The sequence below is a fragment of the Malaclemys terrapin genome, chromosome 5 (genome assembly GCF_027887155.1).
Source record: "Malaclemys terrapin pileata isolate rMalTer1 chromosome 5, rMalTer1.hap1, whole genome shotgun sequence".
NCBI lineage: Eukaryota > Metazoa > Chordata > Testudines > Emydidae > Malaclemys > Malaclemys terrapin.
Genome location: NC_071509.1, coordinates 13,769,096 through 13,793,172, shown reverse-complemented (window position 1 = coordinate 13,793,172; position 24,077 = coordinate 13,769,096). Strand labels below are relative to the sequence as shown.

The 24,077-nt window shown below is 41.9% G+C and overlaps 1 protein-coding gene across 1 annotated transcript in view; it reads right to left on the bottom strand.

The window, feature by feature from the left end:
* The window catches only part of EIF2AK3 (eukaryotic translation initiation factor 2 alpha kinase 3), a 62,312-nt gene extending 43,011 nt beyond the window's left edge, over positions 1 to 19,301 (bottom strand). The window contains exons 1-2 of the mRNA XM_054029939.1: positions 19,000 to 19,301; positions 10,242 to 10,371 (exon numbers count right to left, since the gene is read on the bottom strand). Coding sequence (XP_053885914.1) covers positions 10,242 to 10,371; positions 19,000 to 19,256 — 387 coding nt within the window. The 5' untranslated portion in view covers positions 19,257 to 19,301. The remainder of the gene's footprint in view (positions 1 to 10,241; positions 10,372 to 18,999) is intronic.
* Positions 19,302 to 24,077: the final 4,776 nt, after the last annotated feature.

Below are 24,077 nucleotides of genomic sequence, written 5' to 3'. Positions count from 1 at the left end.
TAACTGCCACTGAGGGTGTAAAACCAATACACTAAGTTAAATACGCACAAATGTAATTACCCAGAAAGTTCTTAATCCACCTATATTTTAGAGCAACCGATCTCCCCTTTCTAAGACCTGAATGCAAAAACAGGATTTATGGCTGTAATATTATGTCACAAAATTCCAGGACATCTGTTTGCAGTATAATTTTTTCAGGGTTATTCTTCATTTGTTGGGGTATACAGTCTCTATACGCTGTAGGACAAGACATATCTGAGACCAGAGGAAGCAACCTTTGCCTTTCTATCTGACAAAATCAGAATCAAGATCACAGCACGCCCTCCTGCAACAAGGCCCACACAGTGCAAGCAGATTCCACAGTAGGAGCTGCTTGTGTAGTAGATGTATTCTCTCCCTTCACAGAGGCTTTAAGATGCACATATGCATAAAAACAAATAGTACAACACTAATGACAATTAGTCACCTGTATTGTTATGCCTTATTTCTTCCCCTTTTGCTAAAAACAGAGATAAGAGAATGGAAGTCCATGCTTTATATGGCAGTACAGTACAATAAGTTTATTGCATGGCAAGCCTGTGTGCTTGGTTGAAATAAATCCATTTCTAGGTTCTCTTCAATGAATTTTAAAACAAAAATCAGTCTAAAAACAAAATCATGCAGGTTTATGGTTGCATTAGTATTCAGCAGATACCACAGTAAAGTGCTGATGCTCACAATCAACATGACTGACAGCCTTAAGTGCTCTGTTTTTCAAAACAAATATATCACAGTCCTTTGTTGAAGGCTGTTTGCAAACAGTGACAGGAGTCTGATAGCTGGCGGGGGTGAAGGGGAAACAAACTTTACCCAGAATTTTAGTGAGCATCTTTAGGCTAGAAGTATCTAAAAGGGATACCGGCAAATCTGCTGAGACTCAACATTTAAGTTGATGAAAAGTAGGCTTTACAAAACGTGACAGAGAAACAGGTCAAACTTTTAAAAATTCTAATTAAAAAAAGTTGAATGTAAAACCAGTCTCATGCATGTTTCAGTTGCAAACACTTCTAGAGCATCTGAGCAAGAAATGAAATTCACTCATTTTAGTTATCCACAAGGCGCATAACATAAGTTTAACATCCTTTCAGTTTTAATAAGCTGAGCCATTTACACCACAAGCAAGGAATATTTTATTTTTAACATGGCACTGACTTTTATGGATAACAGCATCTTAATTTGAAAAATTCAACAACTAAATGTTTGAAGATGTGTCTGCTAGTTTTGCTAGTGTGCTATTTGAGTTTAACTTCAATAATTTTGTACATTCATAAAATCATAGAAATGTAGAGCTATAAGGAACAGCCTTCTGTGCTGACACAGGTCCAAGTAAACCTAGACCATCCCTGACAGGTGTTTGTCCAACCTGTTCTTAAAAACCTCCAATGAAGGGAATTCCACAACCTCCCTTAGAGTTAGAAAGTTTTTAATAATATCTAACCTAAATTTCCATTGCTGCAGATTAAGCCCATTACTCCTGGTCCTACCTGGAGGTGGACATGGAGAACAATTGATCACCATTCTCTTTATAAAGTCCTTAACATATTTGAAGACTTATCAGATCCCTCCTCAGTCTTTTCCAAGACCCAGGTTTTTTTAACCTTCACTCAAAGGTCAGGGCTTTTAAACTTTCTCATCATTCTTGTAGCTCTCCTCTGGACTCCATCCAATTTGTCCACATCTTTCCTAAGGTGTGGCATCCAGAATTGGACACTATATTCCAGACAGGGCCCTGCCAGTGCCAAGCAGAGTGGAACAATTACCTCCTATGTCTTACATACCACACTCCTGTTAATATACCCCAGAATGATAGCCTTCTTTGCAACTGCATCGCCTTGTTGACTCATTCAATTTGTCAATTGTTATACACTCCGCCAGGTCCTTTTCTGCGGAACTACTGCTTAATCAATCAGTTATTCCCAATTTTGTAGCTGTGCATTTGATTTTTCCTTCCTCAAAATGTAGTACTTTGCACTTATCTTAATTGAATTTCATCCATTGATTTCAGATCAATTCTCCAATTTGTCAAGATCATTTTGAATTATAATCCTGTCCTCCAAAGTGCTTGCAACTCCTCCCAGCTTGGTTTCATCATCAAATTTTAGGAGCACACCACACGTTACACTCCATTATCCAAGTCATCAATTAAAATATTGAATGGTATCCGATCCAGACCTGACCCTCTGGGAACCTCTTCAAGTATGGTCTTTCAACCAGTTACACACCCATCTTACAGTAATGTCATCTAGACATGATTTCCCTAGATTGCTTATGAGAATGTCACATGGGACTGTGTCAAAAGGCTTACTAAAAATCAATATATCATGTCTACTGCTTTCCCCCATCTACTAGGGTACGTCTATACTTACTTCCTGGTCCGGATGTAAGCGATCGATCTTCTGGGATCGATTTATCGCGTCTTGTGTAGATGCGATAAATCGATCCTGGAAGTGCTCGCCGTCGACGCCGGTACTCCAGCTCAGTGAGAGGAGTACGCGGTATCGACGGGGGAGCCTGCCTGCCAGTAACTTAGTAAGTTCGGACTAAGGTACTTCAAATTCAAATTGCGTACCTTAGTCCGAAGCGGGGGGTTAGTGTGGACCAGGCCCTAGACCAGTAACCATGTCAAACAGGGAAATTAGGTTGGGTTACATTATTTAATCTTGATATAGCCATGTTGGCTATTCCTTATTACCCTATTATCCTCTAGGTCAGTGGTTTTCAGACTGGAGAACGTGAGAAAAATCCTGTCATGGCGGACAATGCATTTTATCTAATCATAGGTCTATTATGATCCTATCTCAGATGGGGGTATGCAGCAGACTTCATTATTTGGAAAGGGGTACTCAGCCCAAAAAGTTTGAAAATCACTGTTCTAGGTGGTTTTACACTGTTTAATAATTTGTTGCAGTATCTTTTCAGGTATTAAATTTGAAGTTTTAAGTTTAAGGATTTACACTGGGATGAAGTTTAAATTGCCTTAATAAATAGTTTGTTTTCCTTTGTCCAGAATACTTTAAAAAACCCAGACTTCCTCTGTCAGAGGGCAGCAGAACAATTAGTTCCAGACTTTTGCACCCAGTACGAGGGTTAATAACTGCTCCTCTCCATACTCTAACCTGACATAGTAAACATGAGAATCAGACAGGCAGAAGGCACATTTGAAAGTGATCTATCAAATGAGCAGAAAGAGCAGTTCCTTATTTTTAATACATACCAGTTTTATAAGATTCATATAATCCTTTCAAGGGCAGTTTCACACCTTACATTTCATGCAAGAAGTTTTAGGTTAATACAGTATATAGCTTCCTAGCTATTGGCATGCATACTACTGCAAAGTGTAATACACATACGGTATAACCTTCTAGATTAAGCTACTCTTCTGAGACTCCTTTGATAGAAGATGATTAGAGAAAATGAAAAAAAAAACAAGAACTAACCCTTAAAAAGTGATCAGAAAGTGTTTATTTAAAAGTAAGTTTATTAGGAGATTACCTTCTTTGGGGGGACAGAGCAAGAAAAAACTTCGAGTGAAATCTCAGCCCCATTAAAAGTCAATGGAAATTTTAAAAACATCTTCATTGGGGCCAGGATTTTACTCCAGGAATTTTTAGAATCCAAAGTAATTGAAATTAATATAAGCCTCTCCTTTTCAGTTAGTGGGAACTAGACCAGCCTTTAAGTCACTGGTATCCTTAAATGTCTCGCTGTGTTACTTATTTGTTAGCACTAACTGCCATTCTCTGACAAACAAGAAATTACAATTTTTGTTTTTAAAAAATAAATGTTATGTACCACCTTTAAACCCTCAAAGTCCTATTTTAGAAGGTATATATCACATCCTTAAAGGTCTCTAAAAAGTAAAATGAAGAGTTTTACCTAGCAAGACCCCATTAGGATTTTCTATTTCTTCAGCAGTTGAGATTACTGATATTTTGAGGAGAGATTTATGATCCCCACTGTATTGTAGCTGTCAGTAAGTGTCCTTAATTACAGCAAAAGAAATACAAAAATGTAATCTATTTTGGCAGGTAAGCAAGAGAATAAAATTATTTTCAAGTAGGATATTGTGAAGTGCCCCAAGGTATATTGAACTAATTTCTAGTTCTGGAGGGGAATTAAATGTTGGACCTTAACAATCATGGTACCTATTATCATATTTTCAAGCACAAACTTTGTGCTATTTTAGCTGCTAAAAATCATACCAGCATTGGAAAGGGGGCAAGATACAAGTTGGTAAGTAGGCCAATTTTTAAGGCCTAGGCATCTTAACTCATTAGTTGTTTTGTTGTGGAATACTGACTTCATAAAACTTCAGACGTTCCACAGATGCAATTAAAGTACAGCAGCCCTGTTGACAGCAGTCAGCACATACAGTTCATCTGGAGCAATAAAATTCAGATAGACAATTAATACTTTAGATATCTGGCATTTTAAGTCAATTCCAACCTGTCACAATTTCAAGGTTAACTCCATCTTTGACCCCCCCGCCCCCAACCTCCTACCACTTGGTCTTCCTTAAGGGGGTACCCCTCTCTCTCTCTCTGCCTCCAGATTGGGGGTTTAGGCTTCCAGTCCCTCTGCATATCACTGATTTCCCCAGCAGGGGTCCAGCACCTATGGTTAACCTGTCTCCAGGTGCTACAACAGCATATACCAGTTACCAGGCAGCCTTCACATAGCAAAATGCTTTTACCTTAAGAATAAATGTATTACAGAGAAAATAATATAAAACAAAATTTAAACACTAACCATACCAGGAGTCATGTATCAGTCTTACGGAGCCCTAGTAGGCCAAAAGTCTTTGCAACCCTTCCATGAGAGCTGGGTGGCCCCTTTGGACAGCATGTACTGTACATTTGATTAATCAGAAAGAAGGCCCCATGTCAATTCAAACCTAGCCTCTTTATGCCAGAAGTCCTCACTCTGTCTGTTGGTCTCTGGAAAACCCAGTTTGAACCAGTAAATGCAAACCTCCCTGGGAGTGATACCTCTTTGGAGACGTTAACAACCTGAGTGAGTCACCTTAAACACTCTCCACTGGTTTTAATTCCTGGAGAAGCTGTGGTGACCTTCCTGCCCGGAGTGCTTACAATCCCTGGCACACAATGATTCATGCACCTTTCAAAAAGGTAATACAATATGGTCCCCAAAGATATTGAACATGGCAAAAATATCTGTCATGCAACCAACCTACAACATCTGGATTTACAGGCAAAATGGGCTAAAGAATAAATATTAGTCATCACTTCTGCAAAGGGACATATAGAAACAAAACATTTTACTGGATAGCAGTAAAAAATGAGACAGAATCTGTCTTACTCATAAATAGAACAGATGTTTAGCACTCTCTGAAATCTTCCTGCTCCTTTCACTCTGATCTGAAACTATTTACAATAAGAATCCCTCTTGTGCTTTAAAAAAAAAAAAAAAAAAAAAAAAAAAAAAAAAAAAAGCGCACTTCTTTAGGATGTAGAGAGATCTAAAAAAGGTTGTTTCCTCTTTAAAAAAAAGTTTGGTTCTGCTTTTTTTAAATCATAGAAATATCAAGAATATTAATGCTTGCGTTCCTTTATTTTGCAGAGAGACTTGAGGTATATCTCAGAGGATGCATATTGCTAGCTCTCACAGCTTAACTAGAGAGGCAGAGCTGAGTCTTTAACAAAGACTATCTTGCTCCAAAGTGTTCACCATTTAAATTAAACAGCAAAAACACAAACTAAAGTTCAAACAGTCTGAATAACAATGATTTACCGTCTTAGGCTGTGTCTACCCTACATCACTTACACCGACGCAGCTGTGCCGCTGTAGCACTTCTGGTGAAGATGCTCTAAGCCAATGGGAGAGAGCTCTCCCGTCAACTTAACTTCTCTTCCTCTGCAAGAGGCAGTAGTTATGTCGGCGGGAGAAGCTCTTCAACCAACATAGCACCATCTACAACTGGTGCAGAGGTCAGTATAACTTATGTCGCTCAGAGGCATGGATTATTCACCCCAAGCGACATAAGTTATACTGAAGTAATTTATAATGTAGACAGACTTAGCTGCTCAACTTTCCATCCTGGACTCTTATGGTATCAAAATTGCATTAGTCATCTAGTTCGGAAAAGTATGACAGCTGGTAAAGCCCTGAACTTCTTGTGTAAAAACAAGGAGAATTTTTTTTTCTGAAACCCTTTAAGCCTCTTTTATTATAATGGTGTGACTGCACTACTACAGTTAAGGTTATGGCACAGCTTCTGCTTAAACCTTTGCTTAGTTGGATTCATATGAAATGTGGTGCGCCTCGGATGGTGCAGTATAGGGTTAGCGACTCAAATTTGGAGTTAGTTGAGCAGGGAACATGGAGATACAAATCCTGAAAAACAGCCATTTTTTAAAAAGTTCCTGGGGCGGCTGTGTGTGTGTGTGTGTGTGGTGGGGGAGTAGTGTATGGCACCCACTAAATCTCATTTTTTACAGTGTGCATGTGTCAATACAGAAAATCAGCTAGAGGATTTCAATTCCCTCCATTTTGTATGCTTTAAATCTCAATTCTTGTGAATTTTCTAAAATCCAAACAGCTACTCGTATTACTTTGAAATTTGATGTGCCTCATGGGTGATCCAGATTTGGGGTCATTTGACCAAGGGAATCCTGAGTTACAGGACCTCCGATAAAATCAGTTTCCTTCTGCTGCCTTGTACTGTTACAAGGAGAGATACTAATAATGGGATGACCTTGTTGAGACTGATGGCTGTGAACTCGCCCTTCAGTTGACCTACCCCAAGGTCAAGCTAATCCACAAGTCCCACCTAAGTTAAAAAAAGTTTTGACTGGGTGACCTGAGATTGCAACAATTTGAGAGTCATGTGTGGCAATTTATTTGGGGGAAGGAAGAGATGTAATCAAACTCTTTGAGGGAAAAAATAGCCATGTAAATTCTTCCTGAAAGGGGTTTGGGGCTGCAGAGAGGGGAATAAATGGGGATGGAGAGTAGAGGAGGAGAGAGAGGTTGGGGGCTCAGGTGAAGGAGGCTTGGAGAAGTGGACCAGTGAGAAAGGGGAACTGGGGAGAATAAAGGGGCAGGACATCTTTCTCCCCTCCCATGTGTACACCCAGATCTGGGAGGACTCTTGCCCCTCTAGGTGGGTCTAAGCCCCCCTCCCTGCCCTCTCATGATCTAGGATATGGGGGGCCTTGCCCTTCTGGGTGGTGTCTGAGGCACTCTCGCTGCTTCCATCTACAGGGGTTGGATCCCCCACATATCCCCCTCATGAGAGCCAGGTTCTGAGACAGCTTGCCCTTTTGGGATGGTCTGAGACCCCACACTCCCTGCCTCCCATGTGAAGCAGGATCTGGGCAAGTCCTGCCTCTCTGGATGGATAGTTGAGAATGGCAACAGAGGGTCCTGTGGCACCTTTGAGACTAACAGAAGTACTGGGAGCATAAGCTTTCATGGGTAAGAACCTCACTTCTTCAGATGCAAGACTTCATGTATACCACAGTCTCCAAAGCACTCTGAGAGGGATGAGAACACCCCCTGAGATGAATGGAGCAGTTCACATGTCTCAGGGCTACTATTTCCAGTTGTATTTCTCCTTGGGGTGGTCTTATTAAGGGCTTGTCTGCACTTAGAATGCTGCAACACTTCAGTGAAGACACTACCTATGCCAACAAGAGGTCTTCTCCTGTCGTCACAAGTAATCCAACTCCCCAAGAGGCGGTAGCTAGGTCAACAGGAGAATTCTCTCAAACACTGTCTACACCGGGGGTTAGGTTGGTTTAATTGCGTTGTTCAGAAATGTGGATTTTTCACTAATTTCCTAGCGTAGACCCAAGCCTCAGTTGAGAGGAGCCTTTTCCCTCCAGCGTATCTTTATCCTTCCTATTTAAAAGGACGGTGCTTCTCAGGCCTTGGCTACACTGGCGCTGTACAGCACTGCAACTTGCTGTGCTCAGGGGTGTGAAAACGCCCCCCCCCCCCCCCCCCCGAGCGCAGCGAGTGCAGCGCTGTAAAGCACCAGTGTAATCAGAGCCTGCACCGCTGCATGCTGGCTCGCAGCGCTGCAAGCTATTCCCCTCGGAGAGGTGGAGTACATACAGCACTGCGAGAGCTCTCTCGCAGCACTGGCGGCACGACTACACTTGCGCTTCACAGCACTGCCACCGCAGCACTGTGAAGTCCCGAGTGTAGCCAAGGCCTAAGTGTTCTAAAATCTGCACGCTTGCATGGATTTTCCTGAAATTTGCAATATCTCATGGTAGTGCAGAGTAGGGTTAATAGCCCAAACTTGAGTCAGAGTCAGGGTTCTGGAGATGTAAGCCCGGGGGGGAGGAGGGGGAGAAATAGCCTTTTAGCAAAAAGCTTCTAAGAGTGGTGGCATTTGATTTTTTCCCCTTGCAGAGTTAGAGATGAAATTCTTGCTGTGGGTCAAAATGATCTAAATTAGTCAATGTTTACCCAAAGTAGCGCAGGGCACCTACTAAGTCTTTGGGGGACCCAAACTGTGAATGGTATTTAAGAACATATTCACATTGTGCAGACTGCAGTCTGGAAGGATTACAGTGCACATGCACCAAAACTGAAAAGCCCATTTTATCCTTGTCTGGGTAATTCAAGGGAATGTGCCAACGCTGTTGCCTCGGTGAATACTCTGCCACTGTCATTTCTAAGCTGAACTTTTGTAAACCTGTGCAATAAAAATTGAATAACTCCTGTTGCTTGCTACAAGTTGTCTCTGTTATAACATGTTTTTATTTTATGGAGAGGTTTCTGTAACCACAGCAGAATAGTCAGCAGCCAGTCTGACCAAAAAAAAAAAAGTGTTATACCAGATGGGGAGGAGCCGGAGACAGGAATTTTGTGGAGGGGGGGGGGGGAAGAGTGATGGGTTTGGAAAATGAGGGTGGGTGGTAGGCAAGCCTTGAATTATTAGTTTGAGAAAAATCTGTATTTTACTAGCTTCTGATAGAATGGTGGGGGAGGGTTGTGGGGGGCAAGTGGCTACTTCTTGATCTCATGGCAGATTACTGTGGTGTTTACAAAAAGAGACATACCACAGAGGTCTGGAACTGACAGCACAGGTACCTTGACCGCTGAGGGAAAAGATGCGTGAGTTTGCCAGGGTTACCAGTGAGTGGATTCTGGGCAAATCCTGGATCACAAGGTTGTGGGAGAGCAAGGAATACATCATGACATGGGGAATGCTGACTATGGACAGATTTGGCTCAGTATGCAAATTGCAGAACATGAAAAGTACAACTGCCTAAAGAACTACTAATATGTACCAACACCACACCCTTTCCTGTTCTAAAAGGAAATTCCATGGCAAAAAAAATCCATTAACATAGAGTTAAGATTGGTTGGTGGTATGTTGTCCCCTTGCAGGGCACCGAGTTGAGCCAAACTCAAACTTCTGAAAACCAAGAAATGCACCATTCATGCTGTCTGTGCACCATTAACTTTGCCTTCTTTCAGCAATATCCCAATATGCCCCAATACCATACCTTTACTCTGCCAACACCAAGGTTCCTGAAACATACAAGTTCTTCACCTCCTTCTACAACCCATTCACTCTCACCCACCAGATTCCATTTAACACTATTAAAGAACAAAAAGAAAACCAAAGATTGCCCACATCACGTTGCCTCTCCACTCTACAAGCAAAGCCTCAATACGCATATAGCACACTCATACTGGCCCTGTTGGTATTAGATGTTGTCTACACGGGGATAACATAGTACCAAGAAATCTTAACTGTGCATTACTATAGTTTTTTGCCATTGAAACAATATTAAAACAGTAAGAGATAAAAGCCCTTCCTTCCATCTGCAGGTCACCTTTAATGCTCCACTTTATTGCTAGGCTAGCCTGCTGACAGAATATGTTATGTAGCATGTGCACAAAAGATAACATGGTGTCAGAGAGAAAGAAAGGACTTCCCCTGCTGCTCCCAACAGAAAAGGATACATCATTTGTTACAATGAGCAAAATTACCTTTTTCTTTTTAGGTAGATTCATGGGCCACTTTGAACTATACATAACTGCATACAATACCCTATAGATATCATAGCTATCAAGCCATACAATATATCTGAAGGGCTGTGTTTATACTAATTTTCTCCCTCCTTTAAAAATTCCCACTGGTGGAGCTAAAAAAAAAGTTTAGTGCAGACAAAGCCTAAGAAACAAACAAAAATCAGGTAACAAATAGAAAGTCTTACCTCTGGTTTACTGAGGCTGGATGACACAAGAGAACCAGATCCCACATCCAGATCCCACTGCTTTCTGCCACTATTCTCAGGATCTAGAGCAGCAATTCGTCCATCCAAAGTGCTGATAATTACTAAGGACCTGCCAATCACAGAAACATTCAAAGTCAGAATTAAAGCTGCTACAGATATGCCTAACTATATTTTCTGACTTCAGATTACATTTTTAATAAACCATAGTGTTTACATTTTGCATTGTATCATTTAACTGGGCAGCTCTAGAACAGCTGTAAGTTTGTAGTTGGATCTCACAAACTTATTTTATATGTCATGAAGCAACTTCTAATCATTTCAAGAGGTCACTTGGAAGCAAAATAAGTTAGTCACTGTTAAGATTGGTGAAAACATAAATCAATCTTCCTATTTGAAGTTCATATGATTTGTGTACCCTAACCAGAAAAAAAACAACCACCCTCATATGGTTTTCAAAAACAAAAAGCCCACTAGGTCAACATGCAAGGAATACTGCAGCACAGACTGAGTAAATCTGCAAAAAACATGAGCGAAGCATGGAAACAAATTTGGATGTCAGGAAATGTCTTATAAGAAAGCAATTGTTACAAGACAACAACATAGAGCAAAAGCATTCATTAATTTGGAAATGAAGGATATGCCTACACAGCAAACGGGCAAGCCTGTTCTAGCTAGCCTAAATCCAACAATAGCTGTAAAGATGACACAGCACTGGTATCACTGCAAGAAATACAATTTAGCAGGTTTAAAACAAACAAAAGAAGGATTTCTTCACACAACGCAGAGTCAACCTGTGGAACTCTTTGGCAGAGGATGTTGTGAAGGTCAAGACTATAACAGGGTTAAAAAAAAAAAAAAAAACCACCAACACACTAGATAAATTCATGGAGGTTAGGTCCATCAATGGCTATTAGCCAGGCTGGGCAGGGATGGTATCCCTAGCCTCTGTTTGCCAAAAGGTGGGAATGGATCCCTTGATGATTACATGTTCTGTTCACTCCCTCTGGGGCACCCGGCATTGGCTACTGTTGGAAGGCAGGATACTGGGCTAGATGGACCTTTGGTTTGACCCAGTCTGGCCGTTCTTATGTTCTTAGACACTGACCCGGGTATGCACTCTGCTCACTAGCCCTCTCAAGTCCACGTTGGCTACTGATACCAGCGTTCTATTGATTCAAGATAGCTTGGATTTAAGCACTGGTCATAGATTCACAGCTTATCAACTACTCGTCTGACCTCCTGACTTAATTCCTTGTCTAGTGGCCAAGGCACTGACCTAGGACACTGGGAAATCTGGTTCAATTCTCTTCTTTGCTACAGAACTCCTGTGTGACTTTTGGCTCACATTCTCAAATGTAGGCTAGGCAGTGCATAACTTCTGCTGTGTAGACATACCCTAAAGCTACGGCAGAATAAGGCAGCCTGCCTGCTTGTTAAGTGGTGTATCTAACGGACAGCACATGATAGCAGTGGGCGGGCTGTTGGTTTCTAGACTATAAGCCAGAGGTTCCCAAAGTGGGCGATACCGCCCCCTGGGGGGCGCTGGAACGATCCAGGGGGGCAGTAGTAGCCTCGGGTGCAATTGGGGGGCGTTGAATAAAAATAAGGGGGCGGTGGAAGCATAAAGAAAGAATATAAGAAAATTTTGAAAAACCGTTCGTACATGTTTCATCTGTTGTGTAGCATAGAGTTAAAGTTGTAGTGATTACTTTATTTTCCAAATAAATTCACAAATTATAACCGATCAGGTGTCAAGTCCGCCAACAGCTCTTAACAAGCAAGTGTTGGCAGGCGAGCGTGTCGCGCATTGTCGGGAAGTCCAGCATGCATCGGCAGGAATATGTGCGTGTAATGACTTGTTTACAATACGATACTATAAATAGGCGACATGTATGAAATCTAATTTAGATTGTTTCTTAATTGTGTAAAAAGCAGTTAACAATAGTGCAAGAAGTATTTAAAAATTTTTATTCATATTCAATTCCTTCGATCTTTACGGATTACGGATCACATACAAAGCAAATTGTATTATTGTTTCAATAAAACAGCAATTTACACGTGAGTAATTTTATACATTTTCTTACATATCTACCGTACGTTTCTGTGTCTCTAGTGCTTACTAATAATAAAATCATAGCAGGCTTGTGGCGGTACAGTACCATTTGAAGTGTACAGTCAATATATTTGTCATTTTTTATTACAATATTAACGAAAACGGGAATGAAATCGTAAAAAAACTGTTAACTATTAACATTTATTTATATCTATCGAATCATCTGTGTTAATTGGTAAATAAGGCGTGTGTTAATAAGGAACAATTATTTAAATAAGGGCAAACTAAATTAAAACTATTAACTGATTTTTAATTGCATATTGATTATTTTTTAATTAATTATTTCTTGATAAATTTAGTTTGATATTTGACAGTTTAATATCAAATACATATATCTAATGCTGAGCAAAGAACAAAACCCAGTTTATTAGTTTCATTAGTATTTTAGTTTGGTTGTCTTTTGCCATCTTACGCAAAAACCACTGTATACCTGATGTCGTGGGCGATATTCTAATAACACATCTTTCTTTACTATATTGTAGGACGTAGGTAGAAATATAGATACATAAAAGAACACAAATTTTTCACTGCATCTTTCTGTTTGTTCGCTTAAAGAAGGTAGATTTCCAGGGGGGCGCTGAGTAATTTTTTTTCTGAAAAGGGGGGCACTGAGTAATTTTTTTTCTGAAAAGGGGGCGGTAGGCCAAATAAGTTTGGGAACCTCTGCTATAAGCTCTAAATGGCCTGGAACCTGCCAGCTGGAGAGGGTGTATCTGCATGAGATAGTACCACAGTTAAAATCAGAAGTAGTGTTTGGGCTACAATTTTTAACTAAAAGGGAGAGGGCTGAAATCTGTTGACCTTTTGGGCACGCTGAAAAGCTTGCCTATTTTCACAGGCTTTTGGGGAGTCGAGAGCATAGATAAAAAGGGTGTTTGTGGGGAAGATGCACTATTTTTCTTAGTTTTCTGGCTGGCTACTGTCAAAAATGGATGTGAAAGGAGGCTGTTGGATTTACAGATATTTTCATTAATTGTATTTTTAGTGCTAGTCAAGACCACCTAAATTTCATGTCTTAACTGCAGTCCAAAAATGAAATTCAGACTCCGATCAACTGACACCACACAATTTTAGAGTTCAGAGAGGAATATAATGCATTTTAAGGGATATGTCAGTATTCTTTTAAAAATTTCCCTAAAAAATATGAAGCATGATTCTAAAAGATGTACACAAGGGCAGTGTCTTATACAGTACTGGTATAAACATCCACCACAGTAAGAGACCACGTGCAGTGTTGCAATTTTCAATTTAAACATATTCCACTGAAAAAAAACAAATCCTTGTAAAGAATTTATTACACTGTTAATAATCTGAACAGTGTGACAAGTGTATGTATTATATACACACACATACATATACATACACTCCCCTATTCCAACAAAATAGCACCACAGTTTTCAAGTGTAATGTTCATATTTGAGTACTACAGCTTCACTCAAAGTTACTAGCAGTTTTATAAGCTGAATATGATAATTACTGCTATAAAGATACAGGAATCACAAGCAGGCTAATAATGTAGTGCAGTGTATCTATACTCAAGCACTCTAATGCTCACACAATTGTACTTTATATTGCAGCTCTTAGTGTAACTGGGTTCTGCTAATGACTGTGCTTGTTCAAAACCCAAAAGCTCAAACACACTTAAAAATAAAACAAACACAAATGACTATTCAAAGTGTATCTATTTATATTAGGGCTGTCAAGTGATTAAAAAATTAATCACGATTAACTGCGCAATTAATTGCACTGTTAATATTTTGGCTGTTTTCTACATTTTCAAATATATTGATTTTAATTACAACACAATACAAACCGTACAGTGCACACTTTATTTTATTAAAAATATTTGCACTGTAAAATAACAAAAGAAATAGTATTTTTAATTCCCCTATTATAAGTACTATAGTGCAATCAATATCATGAAAGTAGAATTATGTTTGAGTTAATCATGCGAGTTAATTGTGATTAATCAACAGCCCTAATTTAAATTTCACCTTGATCAAATCAACACCAAAGAAAGAAGATTAAACAATAATTGGCACCTAGTCAGTGCCAAACACTGCCTTCCCATCTAAACCATTGCTTTTGCTAATCATTTCCCTTGCCCGACTTGCTTTGTCCCTATATAAGGAGCTTTTTATCATTCGGCATTTTATATACATGCTCACGCTACCTTCCTCCCCAGATACAAACTTCAGCCTTCCCAAAATTATCTAGCTATGAAGCATTTTTTACCAACTTAATTGGTTTCACATGTCTACCTATATCATGAACTCAAGCCTCTCCACTAGAAAGTAGTAACTATAGCTGAGAAGATGCACCATGATGGGTTTTCTGTTTAGTGTGTTAAAGGAGAGAATTCATTCACGCCTTCATTGAAAAAACAAAAACAAAAAATACACTGCACCAGTTACATATCCTTGTTTTAAAACTGTTTTTTTTTACCACCTATTTGCCGCCCCAAAACTCTTTAGAATGCCATTATAATCAAAACGTTTCCCACTAAGTAGCTACAATATAGTGAACTTTACATCACAAGCCTTACCCACTAAGCAAATACTTCCTTCCAAACCATGATTACTTTGTTTGAACAGACCATAGTCACAAGACAAGACCAGCTCCAAGTCTTACAGCTAGCTACATTTAGAGCTGGAATCAAAGGACTGGCTACAGGAGAAGTGACTGTACAGTCTAGTACAGGGGTAGTCAATAGGTATACCATGACCCAAATCCAGACCGCCAGACCCTTTTGGACGGACCGCAAAATCTTTATGTCCTTATTATTGTCATTATTTTTTCCTGAAATCTGGACCTTGACTATACCTTGACCAAGAAATTTGGACCTTGACAAAAATAACTGATTACCCCTTGTAGTCTTTGGGGGATTGTTTCACTTTGAACTAAAATGCTGCACACCATATTCACAGACTTGTAATTATTTGAGATACTTCTGGTCCAAATCTTTAGCTTGCTATCAAACAGTATTCCTGGGACTTTATAGATTTTAAATTTAAAACCAGTAGGATATTTTCCTACTTCTGATATTAAGATTAGTTTAAAATATTTGAAATGATAAATTTAATGTGTTACACAATCTTACTATATTTTGCCCACCCTTTGGTGGTTGTCAGGTTGAAGTGACACTGTCAACTTAACATCTAATCAGTTTTTGAAAAGGTTTCAGGTACTACACACCTGCCTTAAGAACTCATCGTTTTTTGTAGTTTCTTAATCAAATATTTTTAAAACACAAAAATGTTTCTCTCCTTTTTCTGTGTGAAAGACTCAAACAGAGTAAACTGACTATACACAGGAAACAGTGAAACTGATTATAAATAAAGTGCTGACAACTTCATAAAGTAAACTGAAAAAAATGAAAGTTTTCCTCTAACCTTTCTAGTAAATTTAGTGTTACCAATAGCATTAGGTTAAAACATTCTGACACATGATTTTTAAAGAACACCAGTTGCTTTTCTCAGGAGGATTTATAAACGGGGTAGATTACTTGGTTTTTCAGAGTTTCTCTGAAAATTTTATTTAGTCACACTTATAATTGGTATTCATCAGATTCTTAAAGCAACAATCACACTTAAAAGTAGAACATGCTTAGTGAAAAGCAGAATTGTTAAGGAATAAGATGACTATATTTAACCATCTCTCTTCTCAAGTCTTGTGTTGATGGAAGATGCTTCAAATAAAACTGTTACTCAGTTACATGAGCAGACTTGAGAGGATTTGGGTATTCTGTACGCATAACACAGTCACCTGATCAAGTATGTTAAATGAATGGAGGATCCACTGTGACTGCATTCTTCCTTTAGTTTGTATTTTTGTTAAGTCTGAGAACTTTTGAAATAAATGTGTTCTAGAAACATCATACCCAATCACTTGCAACATCAGCAGCACAAAGTGACACATCAATACCACCTTCCATCTGCTTGATACAATCGAGTACCCTAAAAAACAACTAAGGACTGCACTTATCAGAAACATTATACAAGTACATTTGAAATTTAATAAACTATGTCTATATATTTCTCATAATTTTAAACTCTTTCCATCCAGCTGTTTGTAATAATCCATTTGGAATTACTAACTTTCTGTCCTTCATTCACAGATACTGGTATGATACTTAAGTGCTCCTAGCATTGATTTCGCCTTTTAAATAAATACAGAAAAATCCACAGATAGATTTTTCACACAGATAAAAAAGCTGGTCAAATCTGGAGCCCAATGCTGCTAGAGGTGTCTATTTATGGAAAGAGTGCACTACATCTACCACCATTGTATCAGGTAACCCCATTACAACTCTATTCCATTAGCAAAATTAGTAGGACCTCACCTGGCCAGTTACAGAAACTGGATTAAGGTTCTGACTACAACACAATATAGACCCATGCAAAGGGACATGTCACCAGGACAGGGAACAACTGCATTGTCACTGGGTCCACAGCAGTTGTATTTGCAGTACAGAGAAGCTTCAATGTTTTTGTTTAAGGAAACTCAAAAGAAAAAACAACCCATCTCTACACTGAACAGTCAGGTCAGTCCAACACTTGAGAATTAGCATCCCTTCTACTGTTCTTTAAACAAATAAATCAAGCCATATTTGGAACTACTAAGAGTATCTTCTCAGGCACAGGATATAAAAGATACTGCAAGCTGACTTTAGAATACAAAGTCAGCAAATAGCAACGTGTTCCTCTATTTTAAAATCTATAAACCTAAACATCTATGTATAACAACATTTTTCAGCACTTTGAACTTTACAATTTAATAACCCTCCGAATATTTACTGTATCTTGGGAGGAAAGGAAAACCCCCTCACAAGCTACAATATAGGATGCTCATTGTATTGATTTAACAGTTACTACAACACCAATTTATTTTAGCAATTAATTGCCCAAGTACAGCTACCCTCAGCAGTGCCATACTATATTCTATTGCTCAAGAGCAACTAAACAAGTGTGAATCCAGATAAGAGTCTGCATCTTTCAAGTACAGGCAACTAACACAAAGAATTAACATTTATGGTAGTCCCTCACTCCTACTACAGCTACATAGCAATTCTACCTGTCATCCAGCAATAGCCTATTCTACTGCACTCAGGGAATGGCTGCCTTTAGTCTTCAGCTTCAAATTATTAGGTTGAATATTTTATACAGACAGATCATCCAAGATTTCTTCTGGTAGTTCAGCGTAAAATGTATTTTGCAAATTTTAAATTGAAGAACAGAAGGCTGCTTTTTCCCCCGGCCAGAATGAGAAGTACAGCAAGCCAGGTTATAATTTTTAATGAGCCAATGCACAGAAGAATGACTCTTCACTGTTTGAGAGGGAGGAAAATCTTTAACTGGCACAGGATGTGGGTTAACCAGACAGTTACTTGTAGAAACTGAATTATTCTCGGGTCTATGAATTCAAGGCTTCAAATCTCTTATTTCAAAACAAAGTCTGGAAGTGTACTTTGCTTCATTAGCAGGAAAAAAGTGATACTTGATCATATTCTTCCCCTTTAGCTCCTGCAATGACATAATTCCTGATCCTTCTTCACCAAGATCAGAGACATACTGGAGACTGCTCAGTGTTACTTTTGCATTTTAATCACCTCTTTATTAGAATCATCTGTTCAACAATTATTTTTATCCAAGTTTGCCCTGATAAATTGCAGAATGGGGGGAAACAAACCAGTGTAAAAGGTAGTTTGTCTCATCTTTTTCTCTGTTCTAGCGCACACCAAAATATATTATTACACTTGACAGGAATAGACAAATTAAGCTCTAATTAGAATCCTCCTTTTCTTCTCCAGTATATAGCAGGATGACAGAAAGGTACATAACACACTTTAACAACCTATTATATGCAGGTGTTTGGGAGAGGACATAGGATACAGAAAGACTTAGTAAACTACAGATCCAGAAGCCCAGACATTTTAAACAAGGCACAAGAAGGAACTACTTCCCAGTAATAAACTAGGGAAGGAGCCAGACCCAAACCTATCACTTTCCTACCCGCAATGACAAGCCAGAGCAGACAAACAAGGGGGACTACTCCTATCATGTGATGAAAGGAAGGTTAGGGCAACACCACCCTTCTCCCCTACAGGGCGTAAGGGGAGAGAACACTAAACCTACTTGTGGGTTCTACCAAGAAACTTCCCCGCAGCACCATGTCTGCACCCCCACAGTCCCCCTCCCTCCCTCCCTGCACCCCCTTCCTTCCTGCAACCCCACTCCCTGCACCCCCTTCCTAGTCCCCCATCCTCCCTGCACCCCCTTCCTAGTCCCCCATCCTCCCTGCACCCCCACAGTCCCCCTCCCTCCCTGCACCCCCTTCCTTCCTGCAACCCCACTCCCTGCACCCCCTCCTAGTCCCCCATGCTCCCTGCACCCCCTTCCTCCATGTACCCCCTCCTTGTCCTCCTTCTCCCTGCACCCCCTTCCTAGCCCCCTTTCTCCTTGCACCCCCACTCCCTGCACCCCCCTCCTGTAGTCCCTTCCCCTGCAACCCACCTCTCCCGTAGCCCCCTCCACCACGCGCCCCATCCTTTTCTGCTCTGCGTCCCCCCCACCTCTGCAGCCCCCATGTAGCCCCCTCGGTGCCCCCGCCCCGCCACCCCCTCACCTGCCGCCGGGCCGGGTCTCCTCCTCCTCCTCCTCGGGCTCCTGCTCCCCGGGCCCCGCAGCCGCCACCCCGGCCTCATCGTCCTCCACGATCACGTCGGGCCCAGCGGGGAGAGCGGCGGGAGCCGCGGCCGCCCCGAGCCCGAACCCGACCTCGCCTCCGCGGGCATCGCCGCGAGCCGGCTCGGGGGCCGCCGCCCCCAGCAGCACCAGCACAGCCAGGGCAGCCAGAGCGCTCCGGCACCGCGGCGCCCGCATGGAGCGGCCCCCTCAGCCCGGCCCCGCCGCGCCGCGCCCCGCCGGCCGCTAGGACATGAACACTCGCTCCCGCCACCAGGAGAACGGGGCTCCACCGCGCCGCAACCAACCCTGCTCACCCCGCCCCCTCCCACCTGCCCGCGGCCACGTACCGGCGTCCTGCCTACAACCGCCCTTGCTGCTTTTCACCCTATTAGAGGAAGGAAGCCCATTTGACAAACGTGGTGTCATTCGAACCAGTACCTATTTCTGATTGGTCTATCGGGCTCGACCGGGGCGGGTACAGTGACGATATTTGTCAACACACCTGCTGACCAATGAGATTTATACGTAGTCCCGCCTCCTAAATCAGACTGACCAATGGAAATAAATCACTTCCTTCCCTTCTCTGTGATTGGTTACTCCGCCTTCAAACCTGTTGCTGATTGGATAATTCGGAGGCGTCGGCTGTAGCGCGACGATTGGGGTCCGCTATCTCCGCCTCTTCCTGATTGGGCAACGCTAGTGTTTCATACGTGGCCGATTCTGAGTGTCGAAAGGGGCTGTCTCAATGGAGGCAACTGGGGCAAACCAAGCGGATGGGAAAATAGGGGGGCGTCTTAAAGGGACCGGGACGAAATGGACTTGCCCGCTCTCAGTGGGCGGGGGAGCTGCAGAGACACAGTCAGGGCGGGCGCTTGAACAGGGCTACGTGACCCAGGTTCTCCAGATTCTGCCAGGAGGCCCTAAAGTAGGGTGACCAGATGTCCCAATTTTATAGGGACAGTCCAGATTTTGGGGGCTTTTTCTTATATAGGCTCCTATTACCCCCACCCCCTGTCCCGATTTTTCACACTTGCCGTCTGGTCACCCTACCCTAAAGGATTATGGGATACGGGTGACACCTAGGCAGATTATCCAGGTATATGGTCTATAGAGGGGGAGCTGCTGCTGCTTCTGTTCCCCCTGCTTCTTGACACCACCCTGGGAACAGTCCGGGACATGGAGACGCAGCAAATTCATAACTGAGACAGGGAATTACTGTTTTCACCCCCCATGCAATTAGGCTGTGGAACTCACTGCCACAGGAAACCAAGAACTGAGCAAGATTCAAAAAGGGATCTGGTGTTTATCTAGATAAGAAGAATATACAGATTTATCATAATTAATGATAAAATAAGGTAGTGGATAGGATCTTAAACTTCATGCTTTGCAGCTTCGACCAATTATTAGAGAGTAGGATGAGCATTCTGTGGTGGGCAGATTACCCTACCTCTGCCTGCTCTAGCATTTTTACATCTTCCTTCTTCTGGTCACTGTCAGAGACATGAAACTTGCCTATGTGGACCTCAGATTTGATCCAGTATGTTGATTTGTACGTTCAACAGTGACGGACCACAACACATAGCACCATGACAGCATGGTCCCTCAGCCTGATAATACAGGGTATTGCTGTGACGGCACTGGCCATGGCCATGACATTGAGACATAGCATCAGTGCAGGATGTCATGGCACTGTGACAGCACAAGGCATCACCTTGACTGTGTGGGGAATTGCTGTGACACAGGGCCTTGCAGCACTCCCACAAGAGCATCAGTTTGATGGATGCTGGCCTCACCCTGCTCTGTGTGGAAGGAGTCTTTACTTCTTACCTGTCTGTACTGCGCTGTACACACATCATATTATATACAAATAGTTAGAATGCTGTATAAGAGCTATTATTATAATTATTTATTAACGTGCTGTGAAGTTTAGTTTTTGTCAACTTGTTGCACCCTGGCATGATGCCTTTTAGAGTAGCAATATGTAGCATGATGTCATTCAGTTGCATTGTCACACTGTGATGGCTGTTGGATGCATTGTTGTAGTGGAATGACATTTAGCTGCATTGTCAGCACATTATCTCCTGACATGATGATTAGACAGATTTTCATGGTATGATGTCATTGCATTGCCTTGCAGCATGATGGCATTCGGACATATCAAAGTTATCTAAAAACTTTTAGACACATCCGCACTGCATTGTATCTTGGCATCCTTATATTTAGGCCTTGTCTATACTACAGAGTTTTCTTGACAATGGAGTGACAGTGGAGGGGTACGCATTACAATGCGACTTTTGCTGACAAAACCCTCCTGTTTTGTTGACAAAATAAAACCACCTTGATGAGATGCGTAGAGCTTTTTGCTCAAAGTTTTATCGACAAAGTGTCAGTGTAGACACTGCGCTTGGTTTTGTCACTGTAAATGGCCTCCAGGAGGTGTCCCATAATGCCCATCCTGACCGCTCTGGTCAGCAGTTCCAACTCCGCTGCCCTGCAGCCAGGTAAACAAGCATGTACCCCTCCCCTTTAAAGGCCTGGGAATTTTTGAAATTCCACTTCCTGTTTGCTCAGCATGGAGAGCTCACATTGCATCTTGATCCTGATGGCTCCACATGGCAAATGCTCTCCCCCTTGGACCACTGTGGAGCTGTTGGATCCGCTGAGTATATGGGAAGAGGAGGCTGTCCGGTCCCAGCTGTGCTCCAGCCACAGAACTTTGAATCCTATGGGCAGATTTCCCTGTGAAAAGGGCTAGGAACAGAACACGGTGCAGTGCTGAGCGAAAATAAAGGAGCTGAGGCAGGCATACCAGAAGGCAAGGGAGGCAAACCGTCACTCTAGTGCTGCACCGAAGACCTGTTGCTTCTACAAGGAGCTGGATGCTATCCTTGGCAGCGATTCCACCTCTACTACCAAGAGATCCATGGATACTTCTGCGGGGCTGGAGGTGGCAGAAAGTTGACCTAACCCCGAGGACGAAGTCATGGATGAGGAGGTGGAATTGGATGTGGACGAAGTCGTGGACGAGGAGGCAGATGTTGTGGAGCCAACGGCAGGGTCTCCAGGTGGGGTGGCAAGTCAGGAACACTTCTCTACTCTAGAGGTATCTAGCTAGTCCCAGCAGTACATCTCCGGTGAGCAAGAAGCAGGAGAGGAGACCCCTGGTAAGTGATGTTTTTGAGTTCTATGACATCCAGCTTTCTTTAGCTTTGTGTACTGTAGAAGTGGGTGAAGGACAGAAATGTGCAAGACTAGCTGTGTTTGAGTGTGCTACAAATTCCCCTGTGCAGTTAAGCAGTGCAGCGGAACAGTATGTTGATGTACACCAAGATTTCATGGGAATCCTCCAGAGAGATCTCTAGGAAACTTTCCTGGAGGTACTCGCCAATCCTATGCCAAAGGTTCCTTGGCAGAGCTGCTTTGTTCCTTCCCCCATTGAATGAAACTTTCTCGCAGCACTTAGAAATCACTTGTGCAGGGACCAAAGCACTTACAGGCAAGTAGCATATGGACCAGGTCTGAAGTCACACGCGTGCCGTAGATGCACCCTTACATCCTTGCTTATCCTCAATAGTGAGATATCTGATTCAATGATCCACACCTGTGGAAAATGAATGGCAGAATTTACAATATTGTCGCTAGTTGCCTGCACCGATACCCATGAATCATCACCATCCCTCTTTACCTCAGCTTGAGTGCCCTCCACCCAGCTAGGCCAAACTCACCATATTTAGGGTGTTCACTGAGATGTGTGCTTGCCAAGGGTCAGTGAGAAAGTGTTTGGTATGTTACAAGAGGTGTATTTTACTGTAATGATTCAATGCTGTGCATGAACTAACAATCATGTGTCTGTGTATTGTTTCTTGTGCCTCTGTACATGTGGCCTTCAGGGGAACCTCCTAGACACTGGTGGAGCACCTCCGCCAGATAAGAGAGTGACCAAGGTGGACATGTTCCAGGAGGTGCTGCAATCCTCTGGTGCAGAAAAAAGAGAACGCAGGGAGTGAAGAGAAATGGAAAGGGAAGACAGAAAAGAAAATCAGGAGATCATTCAAAAGGCCCATGAGCGGATGATAAGAGTAATGGAGGAGCAAACAGAGATGCTGAAATCCCTAATCACGCAACATTCAGAAAAGATGCGTGCTTGCCCCCACCCCTGCAGCTGATACAGAACTGTTTTCCATGCCCTCCCCAAACTCCTTCCACACATTCCTTTCAACTTTTCAGAACATCTTGGTATCCCATTCACTGCACCCCTTTGGACAGTTTCCAAAATGATAGCTGGACTTATGCACGGGTATGAGAACCTGCCCTTCCCTGCTACCTCCCTTCCCACCAAGATTGTTGTGTGTGTTAATTGGTGCTTAATAAAAACAAATCTCTGAAAGATAACGAATCTTTATTTGTGCCCTACAAATTGTGATTGCAGCTGGTAGTAAAACATATACATGCAGTTTAATCATTTGCTTAGTGAAATCCCACTCAGGAATCATCACAAGTGTTAACAAACAGAATTGAATTTAAAGAAGCACAGCAGATTGCTATATAGAAATACAAATCACTGGTTCTCATTCTCAAAATGTTGTCTCAAAGCCTCCCTGATTTGAATTGCCCTCCATTGTGCCCTTCTAATAGTCCTGGTATTAGGCTGCTCAAAATCAGCAGCCAGGTGATCTGCCTCAGCATTTCACCCCTGGGCAAACTTTTTGCCCTTAGCCTCACAAAGATTATGGAGTGTGCAGCAGGCAGCTATGACCATTGGAATGTTTTCCTCACTTAGATCTAACTTGCCATAAAGGCATCACCAGCACACTTTTAATCTGCCAAATGTGCATTCTATGGTCATTCTGCACCTACTCAGCCTATTGTTGAAGCACTCCTTGCTTCTGTCCAGGTTTTTTGTGTAAGACTTCATGAGCCATGGGAATAAGGGGTATGCTGGGTCTCCAAGGATCATTATGGGCATTTCAACATCCTCCAGTGGAATCTTCTGGTCTGGAAAGAAAGTTCCTGCTT